The sequence below is a fragment of the Oncorhynchus kisutch genome, linkage group LG8, assembly GCF_002021735.2.
Source record: "Oncorhynchus kisutch isolate 150728-3 linkage group LG8, Okis_V2, whole genome shotgun sequence".
Lineage (NCBI taxonomy): Eukaryota > Metazoa > Chordata > Actinopteri > Salmoniformes > Salmonidae > Oncorhynchus > Oncorhynchus kisutch.
Window position 1 is genome coordinate 28,750,818 of NC_034181.2, and position 24,938 is coordinate 28,775,755.

Below are 24,938 nucleotides of genomic sequence, written 5' to 3' on the forward strand. Positions count from 1 at the left end.
TTCATAATGCTACCCTTACCAGGAGGCGGATTGAGCATCCAATCAAATCCATTAAAATAAGATTCAATGTTAAAAGTCTAGGCTATTGGAAAGTTTTTACTGAAAGTGTTTTGTCTACATTCATGCAGCTAGTGTAGCCATTCAATTAAATTGTAAATTGCAAGAAAAATGTAGAACCAAGAAACCAAGACAAATCTAAAGTAGAACCAGGCAAGAGTCCACTTGAGCATCAATGGAGGCTACTTGGATGCAGGGGTCTTCTTCCCAGAGTACCAAGAGCTTACCACAGAGGAGAGAGCCCACGCAGGGCGCATTGTGTGGAGATCAGCCCCTAGCGACGGTGTTATAAGGAATTGAAAACGAAGCACCCCTCTTCGCAAAAATATTGCTCGTGACAGGCGTTGCATGCGCAATGAACGGTTTTGCTGTTGATTCCAAGTAGCCTACAGTATAAAATGGGTCCGCGTCATACCCTGACATCTTCCTTCGAGAGAGGGCTGGAATCTCAGGTAGGCTTGCTACGGTTTTCTAACGGTCTGCATCTATTGTGAGCATTAGGCTGTATTTCACGTATTGCACTTCAGTGTGCTTTTATTCAATATTTTTTTCCACAACTGCAGTTGCATGAATAAAGGAACATAGTGCACACATTATGGGAACTAGCTGATTCTGTCATGAAACATTGATGGAGGGCTCGCTGCGCTTCAGTTTATCTGAATGATCTCAATGAACATTTATTTGAATTCGAAAATTATATAATTATTACATATACCTATGGTATGCAATATGATGCTATTTCTGTAAAAGGACCCAATGGAACATAGTTTTTATCTACCTTATGAACGTGTTGAAGATGAAACCAAGTAAATAGATAGCATATTGTTTTCAGCTCTAACAAAAGCTTTGAATGAGTGAAATTACTTAAATACCAATAGTATGTATACTGTGCCATACAGCCGACTAAACAGTAAGGTACAAGCTTTACTGACGTCATTTTATGTTTAGCATAAACCAATGCTTCTATAAAACTGATATTAGGCTACAGTCTGTCTGTTGTAAAATACAGCGTCATATGTATGCTGATTAATTGGTATAGGCTCATGATTCTTTGACATACTTTAATTTATTATCCATTTAATTCATGAATAAGGTGGTCCATTAATAACCACTGATTATGGCAAAGCTTCATGCAGTCTCCATTCCTCCACCAACGTCTCTACACACCCATGTGCCTATGTGCCTCTTTACAATGAGATTGGTGGCAGACTTCAATTCATTCTCTCAGGTCTGGATGATTCCCTGTTGCAGTTGTGATATGGGACAAGAGCCCTGGTAAGTCATTTGGGAGATGCTGTGGTTGCAGTAAGCTTCCTCTCATCTCATCCCTGGGCGTTGCTGCAGGATTTGAGAGAAACACATCCGTGCTTGATGTGCCTCCACTCCAGACCTGACTCAGGCAGATTGATTCTAAATGATTGCTTCAAGTCTATGACAAGAGTTGGGGATGGTGGTATTGGGAGTACTATCATCATTTCAGGTTCTCTTGGTATAGTCAGTGTTTCGCCTCGAATATTCCCTAGATTTGATTTTCCTGAATAATGGACCACAGGACCAGTCTATGGTTGGTTTTGGTTTTAACCTCAACATGGCTGTGGTTCAGATACCCCTGGCCCCCACCCCTGTTCTCAATATGCCCTAAAGAGGAGATTAAGACATCACATACCAAACATCCCCTGACCAATAGAACAATGTCACAACCATAAGGCTTATATTTTCCTGATGGTTGTGCCATTGTTTTAGAGGTTAAAACCAAGCATGGACTGGTCCTGTGGTCCATTTACTCAGGGAAGCCTAATCTAGTGATAATCTAGGCGAAACACTGACTATACTGAGAAACCCTGAAATGACCATCTCAAACTCTCTCCATATTCCTGAAGCATGGCGATTACATGGGGGAGGGGAGATAAGACTGAATGAACAGCTTCCGATATCTGCAGTTGCCTCCTCTCCCATGAGCAACTACTGTAGCGATTGGATTGGTCAACACCCTTGCACCCTCTCGTTCTCTTTCTCTCTCTCTGCTTCTCTCTCTACCATGCTATCTATGTACATCAGCTGCTGTAGAGAAAGAGAATGGAATGGCGAGAGAGGAGGAAAAATGTGACCATGTATGTCAAGAGACAGGGGGAGTGAGAGGGGGAGGAAAAGATGAGCTTCACACCATATACAGTATACACTGAGTGTACAAAACATTAGGAACACCTGCTCTTTCCATGACAGACTGACCATGTGAATATAGGTGATCCCTTATTGATGTCACCTGTTAAATCCACTTCAATCAGTGTAAATGAAGGGGAGGAGACAAGTTAAAGAAGGATTTTTTAAAGCCTTGAGACAATTGAGACATGGAGGTGTATATGTGCCATTCAGAGGGTGAATGGGCAAGACAAAATATTTAAGTGCCTTTGAACGGGGTATGGTAGTAGGTGCCAGGCGCACGGGTTTGTGCTGGGTTTTTCAAGCTCAACAGTTTCCTGTGTGTGTCAAGAATGGTCACCACCCAAATTACATTCGGCAAACTTAACACAATTGAGGGAAGCATTGGAGTCAACATGGACCAGCAGCCCTGTGTAATGCTTTCGACACCTTGTAGAGTACATACCCCAACGAATTGAGGCTGTTCTGAGGGCAACGGAGTAGCACTCCATATTAGGAAGGTGTTCCTAATGTTTGGTATATACAGTATATATACAGTTGAACACACTAATCATAAATTATTCGACTATACTACTATTATACTACTATTGTTATCTTTAATGCGTACTTCCCCATATTTCTTTATGGGCATTAAAAACACCACACCATATTACCGTCCTATCCCTACACGTCCCATCAATCCCTTCTACAGTTGAAGTCGGGAGTTTACATACACCTTAGTCAAATACATTTAAACTCAGTTTTTCACAATTCCTGTCATTTAATCCTTTTAAAAATGCCCTGTCTTTAGGTCAGTTAGGATCACCACTTTATTTTAAGAATGTGAAATGTCAGAATAATAGTAGGGAGAATGATTTATTTCAGCTTTTATTTCTTTCATCACATTCCCAGTGGGTCAGAAGTTTACATACACTCAATTAGTATTTGGTAGCATTGACGTTAAAATGTTTCTCTTGGGTCAAATGTTTCAGGTAGCTTTCCACAAGGTTCCCACAATAAGTTGGGTGAATTTGGGCCCATTCCTCCTGACAGAGCTGGTGTAACTGAGTCAGGTTTGTAGGCCTCCTTGCTCACACACACCTTTTCAGTTCTGCCCACAGATTTTCTATGGGATTGAGGTCAGGGCTTTGTGATGGCCACTCCAATACCCTGACTTTGTTGTACTTAATCCATTTTGCCACAACTTTTGTTTCATTAGACTAGAGGACATTTCTCCAAAAAGTACGATCTTTGTCCTCATGTGCAGTTGCAAACTGTAGTCTGGATTTTTTTATGGCGGTTTTGGAGCAGTGGCTTCTTCTCTCAGAGAGAGAGAGAGAGAGAGAGACAGAGAGAGAGAGAGGTGGTCATGAAAGAGGTAGAAAAAAAGATTGGAAAGAGACAGATAAGTGCTCTGCAAGCGAACTACATAATTTAAGACTGGAAGGCAGATGTACCCATATTCCAGTATCTTTGGGTTTGTTTCCTTAGACCATGCTTTCTTAGGGGACTGGTTCTTGTTCGATTCTACTTCTAGGACTGAAGGAAGGCCATCAGGCTGGAGGCCTTATTAAGGGTTGAAATTCAGGCTCAGAGTTTTTCCAAGCACACTAGTCATTAGTAATTAGCCATGTGTTTTGTACCACTATTTGTACCACTATCCACTCATCCACCCCCCCCCCCCCCCCACACACACAAAACACACACACACACACACACACACACACACACACACACACACACACACACACACACACACACACACACACACACACACACACACACACAGTATTTTATCAATCCGACTTTCTTCTTCTGATCTCCCTGTTACCATGGTCACAGATGGTAAAGGTAGTTCTGTTCCTCTTCTTCATGTTCCTCGGAAATCCATATTTGGGGAAAGATAAAAGCCTGAACTGTATCATATTGTATTTGATTTCTGAGCATGAATTTGTGTATTTTTTTTACGTACATGACTGCTGTACACAGTTTGTTGATTGGATAGCTATATGACTGGTTATGTGTGTTGTGTCTCCATGTCCAAAGGGAGTGAGATGTTTTTCTTTGTACTCCTCTAAGGATCATCAAGGCGTGGGATCAGGATCGATTGACAGAGTGGGTTCCCCTGGACACTTGTTATCACAGCTCTCCGAAAGCTACTGTGGTGATGAAGAGAAGGGCCATTGATGAGACAATAACTCCACAGTCCACCCAAAAGAGAGGTTTAGAATCAGAACTGGCCATATCTATAGCCTGGCTTTGATGAGGGTTGAACCTGTGACAAGTGGCTCACACCCCAATAGAGAGAATCAACTGCAGACTCAGTCCAATAAGATTGTTCTAAAATTAACGGAGGATAACAGGCCCTCTTATGTTGCCACTGGCAACCCTTTAGCAGAATAGACAGACGAACCTAAGCTGTGGCGATGGAGAGGACCACTGCTGATCCCACTACATCACCAAGTGGCAGGTCATTAAGACAGTTGGCTCATCAAAAGCCTTTCCTAATGGGGTAATTGTAGAGAGGGAGTGAGTGTTGAGTGGTACTGCCTAAGCGTATCATCAAATCTGTCACCAAGGGGTTTCCCTTGTAATCAAACTGCTGAAACGACCTTTTTTAATCAAAGCATGTCCTATCACAGGTCATTAAATGTTCAAGAAAAGCTGACTGACAACCTCACCCAAAATGGCCAAATCCATATAAATAAATAATCAATCTTTGCATGTGGAATCTGTTTTTGGAATTGATAATTGAAGCAGATCGCAATCCCTACCAGTTTGTCAATACACTCTGCTTCAGTGCACAATTGATGTATTCATCATCCTGCTGTACGGTTGAGGCTGTTTGATGGGAGGAAGCTGAGGAGTGAGTACATGCAACACAGTCAGATCGTAACATATCTCCCTGTCTTGTCACATCACTGCAACTTAAGCTGTACTTAAACAGGTTGAACATGAATGTCAGGAGTCAGGACTCAACATGTCACACCATGAGGAATGCCTCAGGGTCAGAATTGAGGCCAACTGAGCAACTTTCATTACAAACAAGCCACTTAAACTTTAACCTAGACACCTGTCCCTCCTATCTGAATAGCTGAATTCTAGATCGTCTTTCGGTGTATGTTTTTAAAATGTATTTAAACTTTATTTGTTGATTAAGGTAAAACTGACTTGGCTAGTTAAATAAAGGTTAAATCAAATCAAATAAACATTTAACTAGGTTAGTCTCTTTGAGATGAAAATCTTGTTTCAAGAGAGACCTGTGGGTGCGAGGGGGCTCTTTGTTTGCAAACAGGGATCTGTTGAAAAACACTTAGGGACATGGTACCTGCTAGTTTTCTGGCGGGGCCAGAGGGAGTGTCAGATAGCCAGCAGCTGAAGTGTGCCAGCTCCTCATGGCTGATTTCCAGCAGAACAGCCGGGGGCCCACCAGAGGCATCGCCATTATCCTCAGAGAGACAATAAAGACAGAAAGGCATGCGATTCTATTTCCCTCCTCCACTTAGGCATTGTACAAACATGTCTAGTTTAATAGCCATATTTCAAGGCTTGTGAGTAACAATATAAGCCATGAGATTTTGACATTGGAAGATGCGTGGTTTAATGTAATGCCCCATGCACATCTGATTATGCCTGTCTTCCTGAGATGGAGAGAGGTAGTGAGGAAATGAGTGGAAAATGACTCGCAACTCTAGTTTAATCTCCACGTCCCTCTTCTCACTTCTGGGGTACGGCAAGGATGAGTCACCAGACTATGAGCTGAGAGCACATGAGGGACGAGGAGCCCATCCTGAAATATAATCAGGTGGATGCTGCCTTTATGATGAATGGTGTCTGTATAATGCTTGCATTTTCAGGTTACCAAAGTCAAGATTGCAATTGTTCAATGACTCAATTTAAATTGGCCTACACATGCAACATATAATGTTGGAATTTAATAGATTTTTGCTGAAGATGCCTGTAGATTTGTATTTGTTTTCATCATGCTAAGATACCATAGGTACAATTGCATCCTATTTATGTGTGAAGTGTTGTTTATACAGTATGTGTGTGAGTGTGTACTTATCATTTGTATGTGTTTGTGTGCCAACCCTCTCCAGTCCCCTCTCTCATTGGCTTTATTTGGATGAAATTGCCATGTCTGCAGGGTAGCGACAGCGCAAGTGCTTGTTGGTCACAGGAGGGTCTTTCCTGTTTGTTACCCAAAGGGGCTGAATTTGGAAATATGCCTCCCTAGTGGAAGTGGTGGTGGCTGTGAGACCTAGGGAGGGCCATCCTCTCTCATCCGAAGAGAGGTGAAGCCGCCTCTTTGTTCCTCACAGATGGCCACACAGATGGTCCCTGCTGACCAGTTCATATGACTGAAAACAGGGCTAATACTGTATGGCACATTTCCATATACAGGATTTACCCCAGTGCTTTACCCAAAAGGCTCAAACTTTCCATCTACGCAGGTCGGCAGCCTTGTCTCACTGGGCCATGGCTCCGGCGGATATGCTCTCACTTGGAGCCAAAGCCAGGCCTCTTGTATTTTTCTGATGACATTTACATAAAAATGGCTAACTGTGAACTTTAACAGCTTCTCACAAAGCAACTGTTTTGATTATGCAGAGGTTGTTGATTCTGCTCCTTTTATTTTCATTTATTTAATTGAATCTTTATTTAACTATAGGCAAGTCAGTTCAGAACAAATTATTTACAATGACTCTCTTCACAAGTCTCAGTGTCAGCCCTAGCTATGGAAACACTATTTCCCTATTATAACATTTGGGTGTATACAGTATACTAGTGTAACACTGGTGGTACGGTCAAAGAGCACCATATGTGATATGTACTGTATGTCCTAGACCTGGAAGAGCTCCTCCGCTCCGCTAAACCACAGCCACATCTCTCATCAACTGGCATACCAACATACCAAAAGAAGCCCCTTTCCTGTCCTCCCCCATCCCTCCTTCCTGCCAAGCTCTCCTTTATCGCATCATTTTTTCTCCTTCTTCCTTTCCCCCCAGAGCCCACTGTACGTGTTCAGACACACAATGTCTTGCAGATAGAGTAATGAATAACTAAAGTGCACACTAAGGCCTTAAAAAGGAGAAAGAGAACCCGCTTCACTGGAGTGAGGAGCAGTGGAGGATGGGGTGGGAGTTGTAAATAATTAAGAAATGCTGAGCGAAGTTTTCGTCCTGCAGTAGAGGGTTACTTGGTGCAGTGCTTTACAGTTCTGTCCATATGTAGGCCTCAGGGTTGCTATCTCACCATCTCACCCCCCTCTCCTGCTGGGCTGACGGAGAATGGGCCTTTCATTCAAACCAATGGCCTCCCCAGTCCCCTGCCCATTTCCCCAGAACACATTAACGCCAGAAGCACTATTTGATCCCAATGACAAAGATACAATTTTGGAATGCGCCGTTTCATTGGTTATAATGAGAAAGTTGATTAGATTTAAGGATAATGTAGGGAGTGGAAGTTAGAGGATGAATGAGCCAAAGTGAGTATGAGCATGGGAGAGCGACTCTGACCATGTAAATCATTCATCAAACCTCATAAAAATATTCAAAATGTAATTTCAGCATCAAGTAATCGATGTAGGTATAACCACATTCAGTTGCCAAACACTGAAGATAAAAATTCCACAAATAGAGTTGTTCTACATGTCGGAGAGGCATGTTCGTTCCACATGTTGTTATATGAAATTGTTTCATTGATAATCTGATAGTTAGGAAAGCCCAAAGATAAGCTTCCCAAACAGAAACCACTGCTTTGTTGAAAAGTAGGAAAAAGGTTATTTCAGAGTTCCTTTCAAGGAAATACCATGACTGATATACAAACACTTCTGTAAAGATTGCTTTTTAAAGATTGGCAGCATCAGCCCATTGCCTGTTGGATGCTTCAGTGCTTCTTATCACTGAAATATCATATTCTGAAATGGAAATGTTCATTTCCATGAACGAGCATTTGGGTCTTTATATACAAAGTGTGTGAGGGCAAACAAGACAAGGAGTGGAAGGGCTGTATTCTAGCCAGGCCTCTCTGGGCTTCTTCCACTCTCTTTTTTAAATATATTTTTTTATTTTTACATCGCTACAACTCCCGTACGGGCTCGGGAGAGACGAAGGTCGAAAGCCACGCATCCTCCGAAACACAACCCAACCAAGCCGCACTGCTTCTTAACACAGTGCGCATCCAACCCAGAAGCCAGCCGCACCAATGTGTCGGAGGAAATACCATGCACCTGGCGACCTTGGTTAGTGTGCACTGCGCCCGGCCCACCACAGGAGTCGCTGGTGTGCGATGAGACAAGGATATCCCTACCGGCCAAACCCTCCCTAACCCGGACGACGCTAGGCCAATAGTGCGTCGCCCCACGGACCTCCCGGTCACGGCCAGCTGCGACAGAGCCTGGGCGCGAACCCAGAGTATCTGGTGGCACAGCTAGCGTGGCGATGCAGTGCCTTAGACCACTGCGCCACCTATGAGGCCCATTGTTGCACACCCCAGGAGTCTTGACTACCTCCCACCTACCCACACAGATCAGTGATGCCAAAGGCTCTGGTCCAGGACCGCACTACCAAGCATCTCTGCAGCTGCGCTTACTACTGCCAACAGACTCTTTGGCTAAAAGCGTGTGCTTTTTTTAAAATGTAGAGTTGAGTCCTCAATCAGTCCGACTGTGCTGAAACCAGCAAGAATATTGCTGTAACCACCCCAATAAAACATTCCTACCCTGTCCACTGTAACATGCAGAATGGTATGGTTCGGTTTGATAGTGGGAAAAAGGTTTAATAAGGGGTGGGCTTGGGGGACTTGTCAGTACTGCTACACACAAGTGGTCTTTACAGGGAAACATCCTGTGCCAACCAATCAGTGTGTTTTTTTCCTAATGGCTTTTGTTAGTCCTCTGCTAACATTATTTCCAGGTTTTTATGGCTAAAAGGCCAGCTCAGCTCAGCATAAGCAGGGTGTGGTTGACAGACAGAGGCAGAGCAGAGGCACAAGCCCTTCAGCAGCTGGTTCTGTGGTAGACTTACTGAAGATTCTGAGAGCATGGTGGTCCTTTCTTAGCATATAGCAACTTAATGGCAGAAATGTAATATTTCATGTGGGAAAGTGTGCTTTTGTGCTTCTCACATCAATATCTATTGTGTGTGTTATGTAAATTCACTTATGGTTATAGTGTGATTCTTGGTGGAATGATGACACAAAGCCCCTTGAACAGAGGAGTGATTAATGCATCAACTTGCCATTAATACCTCTCAAAATGGATTGGCTGTGGAGCTCAGCAGTACAGCCCTTTTTTGTCACATCAACCCTCAGGGAGTCAACAACAGCCAATGGCAAGCCATGTAGGTAGGTGGGTGGTGGCTGTAGCAGCAGTGCCCTGAAGCCGGACACAGGCTTTTTCAAGCTCCACCCCTAAATAACTTTCAATTCTGTGAGTCACAATAGGAACACTACCCTGATGAATGATTAATTAAACTAAAACCAATCGTGGGAGTTTGCATTGATCTCAGAGTCTCATTAACCCACTTAAGGCATTTCTCTCTTGTCTCAGAGCAGGGCAGAGGAATTCTTACGCTGGAAATTCAGTGCAGAAGGACTCCTGTAATGGTGTATCTCCATTAAAAATGATATAAAGGTGGGACATAACCCAGTGCCATTTGGAAATGAAAGGAAGTGATTGTGGTCATAATGGTCTTGATATTGTGCTGTGTGCTGTAATAAAAAGATGCAAGGTAGTCAGCTCCCTGTTATGAGAGAGAGAGAGAGAGAGAGAGAGAGAGAGAGAGAGAGTGTGTCTTGGCAGAGCGGTGTGTCCATTGCAGTCAGAGCTTCAGTAAGGGTACTTACTGTATGATGTATCTCAAAAAGCCTCTCATGTCTCACCCTCCCCAGTTTTTAAAGATCAAAGCAAGTTTTATAGTCAGTGTCCAATTCATACTACAATGGGAGGGAGCAAGCTAGTCATTCTATACCTAGTAGTGTTTGAAATCTTTTTTTCCCTTTGTTTTACAGCTGTACATTCAAGTAGTTCAGGAACACCATTGGAACATTGCTGGAAACACTTTTTATCTCTCCCCTGCGAACAGGTTGGGTTGGAGGGGACGTAAGGCTGGGCTCTTAAATGACACACACTAGTAGGCCTATGGACTCTCCTGTTAGTCACTTTGAGTCACAGGTTTCTAAATGGGTCCTTTCCACCCCTGTATGAGGGGATGAGTGATGTTAACGACGAAGGAGACAACGATGTTGGTGCTCAGGTTTCCTCCATGTCTCCGCCTCTCTTTCTCCTCCCCCATCTCACCCTCTGTCTTCCATTATTCTTTTCTGGCACAGCTTCACATGGTTCTGCATGGTTGTTTTTCCTGTCCCCGGGCACCGCTGTGCTGTGCAGTGCGCAGTGCTGGTTCTCAGACCCCCGTCATTTGGAAAAATGCAGGAGAAAATGCAAGCTTCTTCTCAAGGCACAATAGACAGCCTGACTGACTCACTTGAATGAGATGAATGAATGGCGAGCTGGTTGACTCTCCAACACTGAATGAGATGAATGAATGACGAGCTGGTTGACTCTCCAACACTGAATGAGAGGAATGAATGGCGAGCTGGTTGACTAACACTGAATGAGATGAATGAATGGCGAGCTGGTTGACTCTCCAACACTGAATGAGATGAATGAATGACGAACTGGTTGACTAACACTGAATGAGATGAATGAATGACGAGCTGGTTGACTCTCCAACACTGAATGAGATGAATGAATGGCGAGCTGGTTGACTCTCCAACACTGAATGAGATGACTGAATGACGAGCTGGTTGACTCTCCAACACTGAATGAGATTAATTAATGACGAGCTGGTTGACTAACACTGAATGAGATGAATGAATGACAAGCTGGTTGACTCTCCAACACTGAATGAGATGAATGAATGACGAGCTGGTTGACTCTCCAACACTGAATGAGATGAATGAATGACGAGCTAGTTGACTAACACTGAATGAGATGAATGAATGACGAGCTGGTTGACTCTCCAACACTGAATGAGATGAATGAATGGCGAGCTGGTTGACTCTCCAACACTGAATGAGATGAATGAATGACGAACTGGTTGACTAACACTGAATGAGATGAATGAATGACGAGCTGGTTGACTCTCCAACACTGAATGAGAGGAATGAATGGCGAGCTGGTTGACTAACACTGAATGAGATGAATGAATGGCGAGCTGGTTGACTCTCCAACACTGAATGAGATTAATTAATGACTAGCTGGTTGACTCTCCAACACTGAATGAGATGAATGAATGGCGAGCTGGTTGACTCTCCAACACTGAATGAGATGAATGAATGACGAGCTGGTTGACTCTCCAACACTGAATGAGATTAATTAATGACGAGCTGGTTGACTCTCCAACACTGAATGAGATGAATGAATGACGAACTGATTGACTAACACTGAATGAGATGAATGAATGACGAGCTGGTTGACTCTCCAACACTGATTGAGATGAATGAATAACGAGCTGGTTGACTCTCCAACACTGAATGAGATGAATGAATGACGAGCTGGTTGACTCTCCAACACTGAATGAGATGAATGAATGACGAGCTGGTTGACTCTCCAACACTGAATGAGATTAATTAATGACGAGCTGGTTGACTAACACTGAATGAGATGAATGAATGGCGAGCTGGTTGACTCTCCAACACTGAATGAGATGAATGAATGACGAGCTGGTTGACTCTCCAACACTGAATGAGATGAATGAATGACGAGCTGGTTGACTCTCCAACACTGAATGAGATTAATTAATGACGAGCTGGTTGACTAACACTGAATGAGATGAATGAATGACAAGCTGGTTGACTCTCCAACACTGAATGAGATGAATGAATGACGAGCTGGTTGACTCTCCAACACTGAATGAGATGAATGAATGACGAGCTGGTTGACTCTCCAACACTGAATGAGATTAATTAATGACGAGCTGGTTGACTAACACTGAATGAGATGAATGAATGACAAGCTGGTTGACTCTCCAACACTGAATGAGATTAATTAATGACGAGCTGGTTGACTAACACTGAATGAGATGAATGAATGACAAGCTGGTTGACTCTCCAACACTGAATGAGATGAATGAATGACGAGCTGGTTGACTCTCCAACACTGAATGAGATTAATTAATGACGAGCTGGTTGACTCTCCAACACTGAATGAGATGAATGAATGACGAGCTGGTTGACTCTCCAACACTGAATGAGATTAATTAATGACGAGCTGGTTGACTAACACTGAATGAGATGAATGAATGACAAGCTGGTTGACTCTCCAACACTGAATGAGATGAATGAATGGCGAGCTGGTTGACTAACACTGAAAGAGATGAATGAATGACGAGCTGGTTGACTCTCCAACACTGAATGAGATTAATTAATGACGAGCTGGTTGACTAACACTGAATGAGATGAATGAATGACAAGCTGGTTGACTCTCCAACACTGAATGAGATGAATGAATGACGAGCTGGTTGACTCTCCAACACTGAATGAGATGAATGAATGACGAGCTGGTTGACTCTCCAACACTGAATGAGATTAATTAATGACGAGCTGGTTGACTAACACTGAATGAGATGAATGAATGACAAGCTGGTTGACTCTCCAACACTGAATGAGATGAATGAATGGCGAGCTGGTTGACTCTCCAACACTGAATGAGATGAATGAATGACGAGCTGGTTGACTAACACTGAAAGATATGAATGAATGACGAGCTGGTTGACTCTCCAAAACTGAATGAGGTGAATGAATTGCGAGCTGGTTGACTAACACTGAATGAGATGAATGAATGACGAGATGGTTGACTAACACTGAATGAGATGAATGAATGACGAGCTGGTTGACTCTCCAACACTGAATGAGATGAATGAATGACGAGCTGGTTGACTAACACTGAATGAGATGAATGAATGACGAGCTGGTTGACTCTCCAACACTGAATGAGATGAATGAATGGCGAGCTGGTTGACTCTCCAACACTGAATGAGATGACTGAATGACGAGCTGGTTGACTCTCCAACACTGAATGAGATTAATTAATGACGAGCTGGTTGACTAACACTGAATGAGATGAATGAATGACAAGCTGGTTGACTCTCCAACACTGAATGAGATGAATGAATGACGAGCTGGTTGACTCTCCAACACTGAATGAGATGAATGAATGACGAGCTAGTTGACTAACACTGAATGAGATGAATGAATGACGAGCTGGTTGACTCTCCAACACTGAATGAGATGAATGAATGGCGAGCTGGTTGACTCTCCAACACTGAATGAGATGAATGAATGACGAACTGGTTGACTAACACTGAATGAGATGAATGAATGACGAGCTGGTTGACTCTCCAACACTGAATGAGAGGAATGAATGGCGAGCTGGTTGACTAACACTGAATGAGATGAATGAATGGCGAGCTGGTTGACTCTCCAACACTGAATGAGATTAATTAATGACTAGCTGGTTGACTCTCCAACACTGAATGAGATGAATGAATGGCGAGCTGGTTGACTCTCCAACACTGAATGAGATGAATGAATGACGAGCTGGTTGACTCTCCAACACTGAATGAGATTAATTAATGACGAGCTGGTTGACTCTCCAACACTGAATGAGATGAATGAATGACGAACTGATTGACTAACACTGAATGAGATGAATGAATGACGAGCTGGTTGACTCTCCAACACTGATTGAGATGAATGAATAACGAGCTGGTTGACTCTCCAACACTGAATGAGATGAATGAATGACGAGCTGGTTGACTCTCCAACACTGAATGAGATGAATGAATGACGAGCTGGTTGACTCTCCAACACTGAATGAGATTAATTAATGACGAGCTGGTTGACTAACACTGAATGAGATGAATGAATGGCGAGCTGGTTGACTCTCCAACACTGAATGAGATGAATGAATGACGAGCTGGTTGACTCTCCAACACTGAATGAGATGAATGAATGACGAGCTGGTTGACTCTCCAACACTGAATGAGATTAATTAATGACGAGCTGGTTGACTAACACTGAATGAGATGAATGAATGACAAGCTGGTTGACTCTCCAACACTGAATGAGATGAATGAATGACGAGCTGGTTGACTCTCCAACACTGAATGAGATGAATGAATGACGAGCTGGTTGACTCTCCAACACTGAATGAGATTAATTAATGACGAGCTGGTTGACTAACACTGAATGAGATGAATGAATGACAAGCTGGTTGACTCTCCAACACTGAATGAGATTAATTAATGACGAGCTGGTTGACTAACACTGAATGAGATGAATGAATGACAAGCTGGTTGACTCTCCAACACTGAATGAGATGAATGAATGACGAGCTGGTTGACTCTCCAACACTGAATGAGATTAATTAATGACGAGCTGGTTGACTCTCCAACACTGAATGAGATGAATGAATGACGAGCTGGTTGACTCTCCAACACTGAATGAGATTAATTAATGACGAGCTGGTTGACTAACACTGAATGAGATGAATGAATGACAAGCTGGTTGACTCTCCAACACTGAATGAGATGAATGAATGGCGAGCTGGTTGACTAACACTGAAAGAGATGAATGAATGACGAGCTGGTTGACTCTCCAACACTGAATGAGATTAATTAATGACGAGCTGGTTGACTAACACTGAATGAGATGAATGAATGACAAGCTGGTTGACTCTCCAACACTGAATGAGATGAATGAATGACGAGCTGGTTGACTCTCCAACACTGAATGAGATGAATGAATGACGAGCTGGTTGACTCTCCAACACTGAATGAGATTAATTAATGACGAGCTGGTTGCCTAACACTGAATGAGATGAATGAATGACAAGCTGGTTGACTCTCCAACACTGAATGAGATGAATGAATGGCGAGCTGGTTGACTCTCCAACACTGAATGAGATGAATGAATGACGAGCTGGTTGACTAACACTGAAAGATATGAATGAATGACGAGCTGGTTGACTCTCCAAAACTGAATGAGGTGAATGAATTGCGAGCTGGTTGACTAACACTGAATGAGATGAATGAATGACGAGATGGTTGACTAACACTGAATGAGATGAATGAATGACGAGCTGGTTGACTCTCCAACACTGAATGAGATTAATTAATGACGAGCTGGTTGACTAACACTGAATGAGATGAATGAATGACGAGCTGGTTGACTCTCCAACACTGAATGAGATGAATGAATGGCGAGCTGGTTGACTCTCCAACACTGAATGAGATGAATGAATGGCGAGCTGGTTGACTCTCCAACACTGAATGAGATGAATGAATGACGAACTGGTTGACTAACACTGAATGAGATGAATGAATGACGAGCTGGTTGACTCTCCAACACTGAATGAGATGAATGAATGACGAGCTGGTTGACCAACACTGAATGAGATGAATGAATGGCGAGCTGGTTGACTAACACTGAATGAGATGAATGAATGACAAGCTGGTTGACTCTCCAACACTGAATGAGATGAATGAATGGCGAGCTGGTTGACTCTCCAACACTGAATGAGATGAATGAATGACGAGCTGGTTGACTCTCCAACACTGAATGAGATTAATTAATGACGAGCTGGTTGACTCTCCAACACTGAATGAGATGAATGAATGACGAGCTGGTTGACTCTCCAACACTGAATGAGATGAATGAATGACGAGCTGATTGACTTTCCAACACTGAATGAGAAGAATGAATGGCGAGCTGGTTGACTCTCCACCACTGAATGAGGGTCATAGTAAAGATGATGCAGACTAAGTGCCAAGCCTGCATCATACTTATTGAGACAGACTAATATAAAGAGAAAGCTGTTGAAGGCTGTTGACCAGCATGTCGTGTCCTTTCTCTGAATCAGTCCCCTGAAGGTCTCTGCTAATGAGCTCCGTGTAGCCAACACTGACAGGAAACCTACTTCAGCTGAGGCGTTTTCTCTTGCACACTCACCCCAGTGACGCAACAGTGTCTATCTGCAGCGATACAAAGCTTTGTCTGGGTGAGAGCTGCTCGTCCAGTGTCTGTGTAGTGTATGTCTGAGTATCTCTCCACCTCTGCTCCCCCTCCTCTCCTCTCTCTCTATCTGCCTCCCCAGGATAACCATCCTGAACAAAAGAGGATGATTCATTTTGTGTGCAGTAAAGGAGAATCATAGTTGTGAGACTCAGCCTATACAGTGTTATACATTTGTGTTGTTCCCTTCGCGAGCTGGACAGTGGGAAATAATGAATGAATGCCGGGTGCACTTACTGTAGTCTACATTTGCATAGTGTGACAGGTTCCAGGCTAATACAATAAGGCATCCTCCCACATGGAAATTGTTTTGCATTCTGCTGGTGATTTCAATGAACAAGCAGTATCAGAACAAGTTGAAGTGTTTAGCCTACAGGAGTTAATAATGCAGATCAGCATCACCCCGCACCTTTCTCTCTCTCTCTCTCTCTCTCCTAGCTATGTTCTGCAGTGCTCATCTGGAGTTCTGTGGAGTAATCGGAGCAAACTGAAGACAAATTAGATTGAATGATTTTTCTTTTTCCTCCTTCCTTACACTTTTTTTAATTCTCTCTCTTTTTCTGTCTCACCCTCGCTCTCTCCAGTCACGCCACATCACATCTCAGTTCCCTGCTATCGTCAGCCTTGGAAGGAGGAGCCTCTAAAACGGAGACAGGCTGCTGTGGAAAGAGGATTGTTGACCCTCCCCACCCTGCTCATTCCCCGAGGACCCGCCTTGTTGCTGGTTGGGTGTCGCTCCTCGTTCTGCCTGGTGGTGGCCCTTAGGAGTTTTGAGTCTCGTGAACGTGCACCTACACACACCCGGTGCGTACAGGTACATTCAGTTCACTAAACTCCTATTGATTTCTGCAGGTTTCTTTTTGCCACTTTGCTCCATTGGATTGAATTGCTCAGTGGTTGCATCACTGTGGCACATAAACATGGATTGTACTGTAAGAATTGGCTAGACATTGGGAGACATGGTTTATCGATTGTTACCATAAGAGTTTACACAGATCACGGCTGATATGATTGCTATTCATAGCCCTTGTTGGTATCGTAATGTACTGTATCAGTATCAGACTCTTACATCAATTAGAGTAAGTGTGTGTGGTGACAAGCCAATTCAAGGCCATTGCAATCCTGGCCCACACACTTGGAGCAGACAGAGGGTTCTGCCTGCTGATGAGAGTGAAGCAATATTAGTGCTGAAGTCGGTGCTGCATAAGCAGGGGAGATTAAATGTGACCGTCAATAAATTTTGTCAATTGACAGTTAGTTATTCTTTCCTGCTTGGATTTCATGGATTGATTTGAGTTGTGGTAAAGATGAGAAGATAACTTTGATTAAACAATTCAGCGTAATAATCTAACAATGTGTGACCCATATTCATTTCATGTGTGACAAGAGGAGAATTGTTCATGTTGTTTCCAATGAAGATATCACAGAACGTTATTGCACATCTTAAAATACAGCCTAAGTGATTTAGGGCAATGAGTCTCTGTAGCTACACTGAAGAAAAATATAAACGCAACATGCAACAATTTTGAGTTACATTTCATATAAGGAAATCAAACCATTAAAATAAATAAATAAATTAGGCCCTAATCTATGGATTTCGCATGACTGGAAATACAGCTATGGCTCAAAAAAAGGTAGGGGTGTGGATCAGAAAACCAGTCAACATTTGGTGTGACCATCATTTGTCTCATGCAGTGCAACACATCTCCTTCACATAGAGTTGATCAGGCTGTTGATTGTGGCCTGTGGAATGTTGTCCCACTCCTCTTCAATGGCTGTGTCGAAGTTGCTGGATTTTGGCAGGAACTGGAACACGCTGTCGTACACGTCGATCCAGAGCTTCCCAAAAACGCTCAATGGGTGACATGTCTGTTGAGTATACAGGCCTTGGAAGAACAGGGAAATGTTCAGATTCCAATAATTGTGTACAGCTCCTTGCAACATGGGGTCGTCCATTATCATGGTGAAACATGAGGGGATGGCGGCGTATGAATGCCACGACAATGGGCCTCAGGATCTCGTTACGGTATCTCTTAAATTGCCATCGATAAAATGCAATTGTGTTTGTTGTCCGTAGCTTATGCCTGCCTATACCATAAAACCACCGCCACCATGGGGTACTCTGTTCACAACGTTGACATCCCCCACACAACGCTATACACGCTGTCTGCCATCTTCCCGGTACAGTTGAAACCGGGATTTATCTGTGAAGAGCACACTTCTTCAGCATGCCATTGGCCACCGAAGGTGAGCATTTGGCCACTGAAGTCGGTTACAACACTGAACAGGCTGGTTGGACGTACTGCCAAATTCTCTAAAATGACGTTGGGGGCGGCTTATGGTAGAAAAATGAACATTAAATTATCTGGCAACAGCTCTGGTGGACATTCCTGCAGTCAGCAAGCCAATTGTACGGTCCCTCAAAACTTGAGTCATCTGTGGCATTGTGTTGTGACAAAACTGCACATTTTAGAGTGCTCTTTTATTGTGCCCAGCACAAGGTGTACCTGTGTAATTATCATGCTGTTTAATCAGCTTCTTGATATGCCTCACCTGTCAGGTGGATGGATTATTTTGGCAAGGGAGAATTGCTCACTAACAGGGATGTAAACTAAATGTAAACAAAACAAACATTTCTGGGATGTAAACAAAACAAACATTTCTGGGATCTTTTATTTCATCTCATAAAGTTTATATATTTTTTCAGTATAAGAAGTTCTTCTTGTATGTAGCATTTATAATTTAACTGTGTGTGTCTCATCTCTGTGTGTGTCCACCTGCAGAGGGCTATAGTGCAGCAGCCATGACGGACGCAGTGATGGGCGGTAGCTCGGACCGCTGGGTACCCAACGACAGGCAGAGGAGCATGCATGCCAAGTAAGAACTGGTGGCAGAACAGCAGGAACACTGGGTACACTAAGCACCCTGCGGGAATTGCCGGGCACAGCTGCCTGCTGCATGGTGCAGTTAACCCTTCACGGTGCAGTTAACCCTTCATGGTGCTGTTAACCCTTCCATGCCTTCCCAGGAAATAATCTATTTTTTCCTCTCCTGTCTGTTTTCTTCTCATCTCTGCCCTGGCTGGGACTCAGTGATAAGGAACAGTAAGTAGAAAAGCTCTCACTCCATCTCTCTTATCTTCCACCCTCTGCACTGCTCCAATCTACTATTATAGTGTGTGTTTGTGTATGTACGGTATGTTCATAGGTAAGTCTAGATTCATTCGGGAATGATTGTATGTTCACATATGTTTCGGACACAATGACGGGGTGTTGGTACAATGTGCAAATGTGCATTATGCCATTATGGTATTATTTGTATTACGTCCTGTCTCTTTGTCTATTGCATACCGCTGTCTCTTTGTCTATTGCATACCGCTGTCTCTTTGTCTATTGCATACCGCTGTCTCTTTGTCTATTGCATACCGCTGTCTCTTTGTCTATTGCATACTGCTGTCTCTTTGTCTATTGCATACCGCTGTCTCTTTGTCAATTGCATACCGCTGTCTATTTGTCTATTGCATACCGCTGTCTCTTTGTCTATTGCATACCGCTGTCTCTTTGTCTATTGCATACCGCTGTCTCTTTGTCTATTGCATACCGCTGTCTCTTTGTCTATTGCATACCGCTGTCTCTTTGTCTATTGCATACCGCTGTCTATTTGTCTATTGCATACCGCTGTCTATTTGTCTATTGCATACCGCTGTCTATTTGTCTATTGCATACCGCTGTCTCTTTGTCTATTGCATACCGCTGTCTATTTGTCTATTGCATACCGCTGTCTCTTTGTCTATTGCATACCGCTGTCTATTTGTCCACTCTTCTGTTTGAGCGTTATTTTGCATGTACATTTGATTTCACACTGTATGTCTGAGGGTTTGACCTGGACTAGCAAACCATGCATGCCTCAGCCCCAGACAGTTTTCCTGTGTGGTTGTCAGGGGTAACTGGACTAACCAGGCCAGGCCTGGTCCCGGCGCTCCGGACCTGACTGACGAGGAGAAGGAGATCATTAACGGTGTGATCGCCCGCGCTGAGAAGATGGAGGCCATGGAGCAGGAAAGAATTGGGTGAGAACTGAAGAGACATTCTGAGCTAATAGATTGGAGCTCCATTGCATTGCATACCTCAGTGTTGTTACATTTTCAGCTCTGCAAAAATGCTGCACAAGATGATAGAATTACAGACAACATTATTCAATCAGTTGGACTATCATTACCACATTTATCCAACTGAACTTTATGTTCTACTAGTAATTGGCTGTAATGAGAGTTGTCCCAACTGCTGCAGGCGCCTGGTGAACCGTCTAGATGACATGAAGAAGACGGTGTGTGGGGACGGGGTGAACCGCTGTCTGCTGTGTGGGGAGCAGCTGGGTGTGCCAGGGGTCAGCTCAGTGGTGTGTGAGGACTGCAAAAAGGTATGTGCAGCACGGGAGTTGGAAAGATTGGTTTTTGGCCCATCCCTAGAAGGCAAAGGCACTAAAACTTTTGCTCTGATAGGCTATTACGGACCATGTTAGGCTACAATAGAGCCTGAGCAATGAAATGGTACGGTAATTTATGACATTGTGACCCCTTTGTGAACCTGTGTCTCCTCTACTGTAGCACATGTGCACCAAGTGTGGAGTGCAGAGTGGGAGCCGGCCGTGCTCTGTGTGGCTCTGCAAGATCTGCAGCGAACAGCGAGAGGTGAGTGTTTCTGTGAAACACATGGTGACAGGGATATGACAGGGATATGTCATAGAGTGATGTTACACTATGTGTCATAGTGAATTAAAAGACATGGTGGGTGAAAAATACAAAGTGACGATTCACTTCAAGCGAGACAAGGGATCAGGGAGATTAACAGTGAGTGTACTCTCTTACAAAATAAGGCTTCCAAAAGGGTTCTTCAGCTGTCCCCATAGGAGAACCATTTTTGGTTCCAGATAGAACTATTTTGGGTTCCATGTAGAACTCTCTGTGTAAAGGGTTCTACATGGAACTCAAAAGGGTTCGACCTGGAACAAAAAATGGTTCTACCTGGAACAAAATAGGGCTCTTGCTATGGGGACAGCCGAAGAACCTTTTTAGGTTCTAGATAGCACCTTTTTTCTAAGATTGTAGGTGTCAGTGTTAAAGCTTGTATGACGCAGGCCATTCTTTTTGGACCCCATGAGACTAGCTGTTGTCATGGCATCAGCTATTGGGGATCTGAAAGATGAAAGATTCTTCATCATCTCTTAGGTGTGGAAGCGATCTGGTGCCTGGTTCTTTAAAGGCTTCCCCAAGCAGTTCCTGCCCTCGCCCATGCCCATCTCCAAGTCCAGAGAGTCAAGCGCCCAGCGGGCCTCAGAACCCCAGGAGTCAGCAGCCTCTGACCCCAGGGCTGCTGGTGATCAGCCACAGGCACAGGCCAGAGGTAACCAGGCCAGACAGCTGTGGGAATTGTTTCAGGTTGATTGCTTTCTTGGCTTGTGAGAGTGGCAAAGTAGATACAGACTTGGTCTGTTTTCATTAACTAGCCGGCAGAATGAAACAGATTCAGCGAACTAATTATAGCTAAATGGGAATTATGTTGCCCTGAACTCAATATTACTTTCTAAAATTACTTGAAAAAGAAAGCAACGGAAAGCCTGAATTGTATCTACAATGTTCTTTAGTGAAGATGAAGACTGATTTCAGATTTCTAAATTTAGCAGACCTATTTTGTCTTTTGTTGGCAACGTATCCCAGTGGGCAATGTACACACAGGAGAGGTCCTAATTCATGAACATGTACCACAGGCGGCTGGTGGCACCTTAATTGGGGAGGAGGGGCTCATAGTAATGGCTGCAATGGAATAAATGGAATGGAATGAAAACCCATTCCATTTACTCCTCTCCAGCCATTATTATGAGTCATCCTCCCCTCAGCAGCCTCCTGTGCTGAAGTCTGATACGAAACATTACCAAGCAGAAGTAAGAGTTTGTAGGGGTGAGAAAGACTCAGTGTCCTGTGCTGCCTATATCCCAAGTCCAGAGGAGAGTCACGCTCCTAGTTATGGCCAGCAGGGAGCAGGTGAGTCATTCAGTCAACCCCAGTATTACTTCAACAGAACCTAATCATGCTACCATCCTAACCCAATCCTCGACCCAGTACTGTACATTAGAGTACCATACTTGCCCTATAGCCACTCTCTCAAAGCACCATCTCTCCAGTTTCATCAGACAAACATCATCAGATGTTGTGAACTCCCACTGGCTTCCAGTCCCTCCAAACATTTATTTCTGTTATTCATTTCTCATCCTTACCATGAAATCCCAGATCTGTTTCACAGAATGGGCACTGCCACCTCCTCCCAGACAGCCAGATCCAGGAGTGGGTGGTTTCAGTTAGGTAGTGGGAAGTACATGCTGGGGCAAGCCTGGCACCTCCAGGGTGCCCTGGCAATCTGCTCCCACTTGCAGCAGTGTCATTGCCATTGTAGTGAGATATCCTCATCAAATAAAGTAAGGGGGAAAGGTAGAGTAAAAAGCCAGGCTTCATGATGTGATCAAGGTTGCCTGCCACTGCTTGTTGTACTGTATGTAGGTCAATGCCTGTGCATTGGAAAAACTGCAACATCAAAAGGATTCACAGAGACTAGGGAGAATTATGGATTCCACTGCAGCGTAGTCTCAGTGATACACTGACGTGTGAGTGTGTGTGTGTGTGTGCGTGTGCCTATATGTGTGCACGCTTGTTCATGTGTGCATGTGTGTTGCAGGACCAGAATCACAGGGGCGTGCTGGCAAACCACCTGTGGCCCATAAGCCGACAGAGGTTCGCATTGCCGCTGGTGGGGCTAGTCCTGGCTACACTGAGGGAGGTGCCCAGAACAGCCCAGTGGTGCTGCAGAAGGCTGTTACAGTCCAGAGCTCCAGGCCCCCTCCAGCAGCATCAGCCAAGCAGGGTAAGGAAAAGCTGGACTCACATCACTTTGATACTGAAACACACTTTTCATTCATAGAGGATGGAATTATGAGTGACCAACGCATAAAATACAAATCATTACCTTGTATGTGCTTGTAGCTCCACTGGAGATGGAGGGAGGTGGCTACTCCACTATCACTGCTCCAGCGGAGGATAGAGTGACTCCTGCAATGCGGGAGGAGAAGAGACAGCCTGTCTCCTACAACCCCCCTCCTGCTCGACAACAAGCACCCCCGTCTGAGGAGGAGGAGGATGCAAACAGCTGTGACTCAGATGAGGCCAGTAAGTGACCATCTTGTCCTTCCAACTTAGACCTCTACAACATGGGCTCTGTGTCTGTTGCTTCAGCGATCTCTCTCCACGTATTCCAGGCTGTTTTAAGTCAACATATAAAGACTCTGCTCTTTGCATTTCTATTTGTTTACATAGTCATTCAGCAGACACTTTTATCCAGTCTGTTGTAACATCTCCATGTTTGATCTCTTACTCTTTTGAGTCGGTGGTCTTTGTAGCATTCTAAGCATATGAATCATCTAATAATACTAGCAGCCAACGTGTATCCTTCTAGTAGAATTCATGGAGCTCTATTGGAGATGATATACGATACCCACCATATGTTATCCAAGCATGTGAATCAATATCTTGGAAGTAAAGTGTAAGAGGATGTAAAACGAGTCAATAGTGAGTCTGTAATGAGAAACTGTAATGGAACCATTTTTAAAAATGTTTCCCTTGAGTGATGGGAATCGTGTCATGCCAGTCGTACGTCATGTTCCATCCCTCTAGCGGTGAATAGCCTTTCCTCTCTCCCTGGGGGATGGGGCTTTAATTTACTTTGAGGTCTGGGAATTTAGCACAGAACCCAGTATTTGTGATACGAGAGCTCTGACGGGATCTATATTGCCCTTGTGTTTGATTAGTTCCCAAATGTTACAGCAGAAATGGCAGAAATAGCGGAGGCTTCATTGGTTGTAGTTATCTATGGAGTGGGCAGTACTAGGACAGTCAGGTCCTGTTGTGCAGGATCAGTTACTCAGAGATGTCCTGGTTCTGTATGCTCAGTGGTATAAAGGGTTGGTAGTAGTACATCATTTGTTTGCATCTACAGTGCCTTCAGAAGTATTCACACCCCTTGACTTTTTACATTTTGATGTGTTACAGCCTGAATTTAAAATGGATTACATTGAGATTTTGTGTCATTGGCCTACGCAATACCCAATATTGTCCGTTTTTTTTAAAATAAAAAAATATATTTAAAAAAAGGAAGAGCTGAAATGTCTTGACTCAATAAGTATTCAACCCCATTGTTATGGCAAGCCTAAATAAGTTCAGAAGTAAAAATGTACTTAACAAGTCATATAATAAGTACCATGGACTCTGTCTGCAATAATAGTGTCTAACATGATTTTTGAATGACTGCCTAGTCTCTGTACCCCACACATACAATTATATGTAAGGTCTCTCAGTTGAGCAGTGAATTTCAAACACAGATTCAACCACAAAGACCAGGGAGGTTTTCCAATGCCTCACATAGAAGGGCACCTATTTGTAGATGGGTAAAAATAAAAAAGCAGACATTGAATACCCTTTTGAGCATGGTGAAGTTATTAATTACACTTTGGATGGTGTATCAATACACCCAGTTACTACAAAGATGAAGGCGTCCTTTCTAACTCAGTTGCCAAAGAGGAAGGAAACCAATCAGAGATTTCACTATGAGGCCAATGGT

General features: G+C 43.7%; 1 protein-coding gene across 2 annotated transcripts in view; it reads left to right on the forward strand.

Moving 5' to 3' along the window:
- Positions 1–229: 229 nt before the first annotated feature.
- The window catches only part of LOC109895119 (rabphilin-3A-like), a 31,259-nt gene continuing 6,550 nt past the window's right edge, over positions 230–24,938 (forward strand). Inside the window, exons 1-10 of one of the 2 annotated variants that reach the window (XM_020488770.2) lie at positions 230–509; positions 16,860–17,089; positions 19,059–19,152; positions 19,368–19,379; positions 20,216–20,344; positions 20,565–20,694; positions 20,882–20,965; positions 21,503–21,677; positions 23,004–23,189; positions 23,309–23,491. In XM_020488770.2, coding sequence (XP_020344359.1) covers positions 19,079–19,152; positions 19,368–19,379; positions 20,216–20,344; positions 20,565–20,694; positions 20,882–20,965; positions 21,503–21,677; positions 23,004–23,189; positions 23,309–23,491 — 973 coding nt within the window. In that variant the 5' untranslated portion in view covers positions 230–509; positions 16,860–17,089; positions 19,059–19,078. The remainder of the gene's footprint in view (positions 510–16,859; positions 17,090–19,058; positions 19,153–19,367; positions 19,380–20,215; positions 20,345–20,564; positions 20,695–20,881; positions 20,966–21,502; positions 21,678–23,003; positions 23,190–23,308; positions 23,492–24,938) is intronic. The other variant, XM_031830056.1, reaches the window with a different exon arrangement.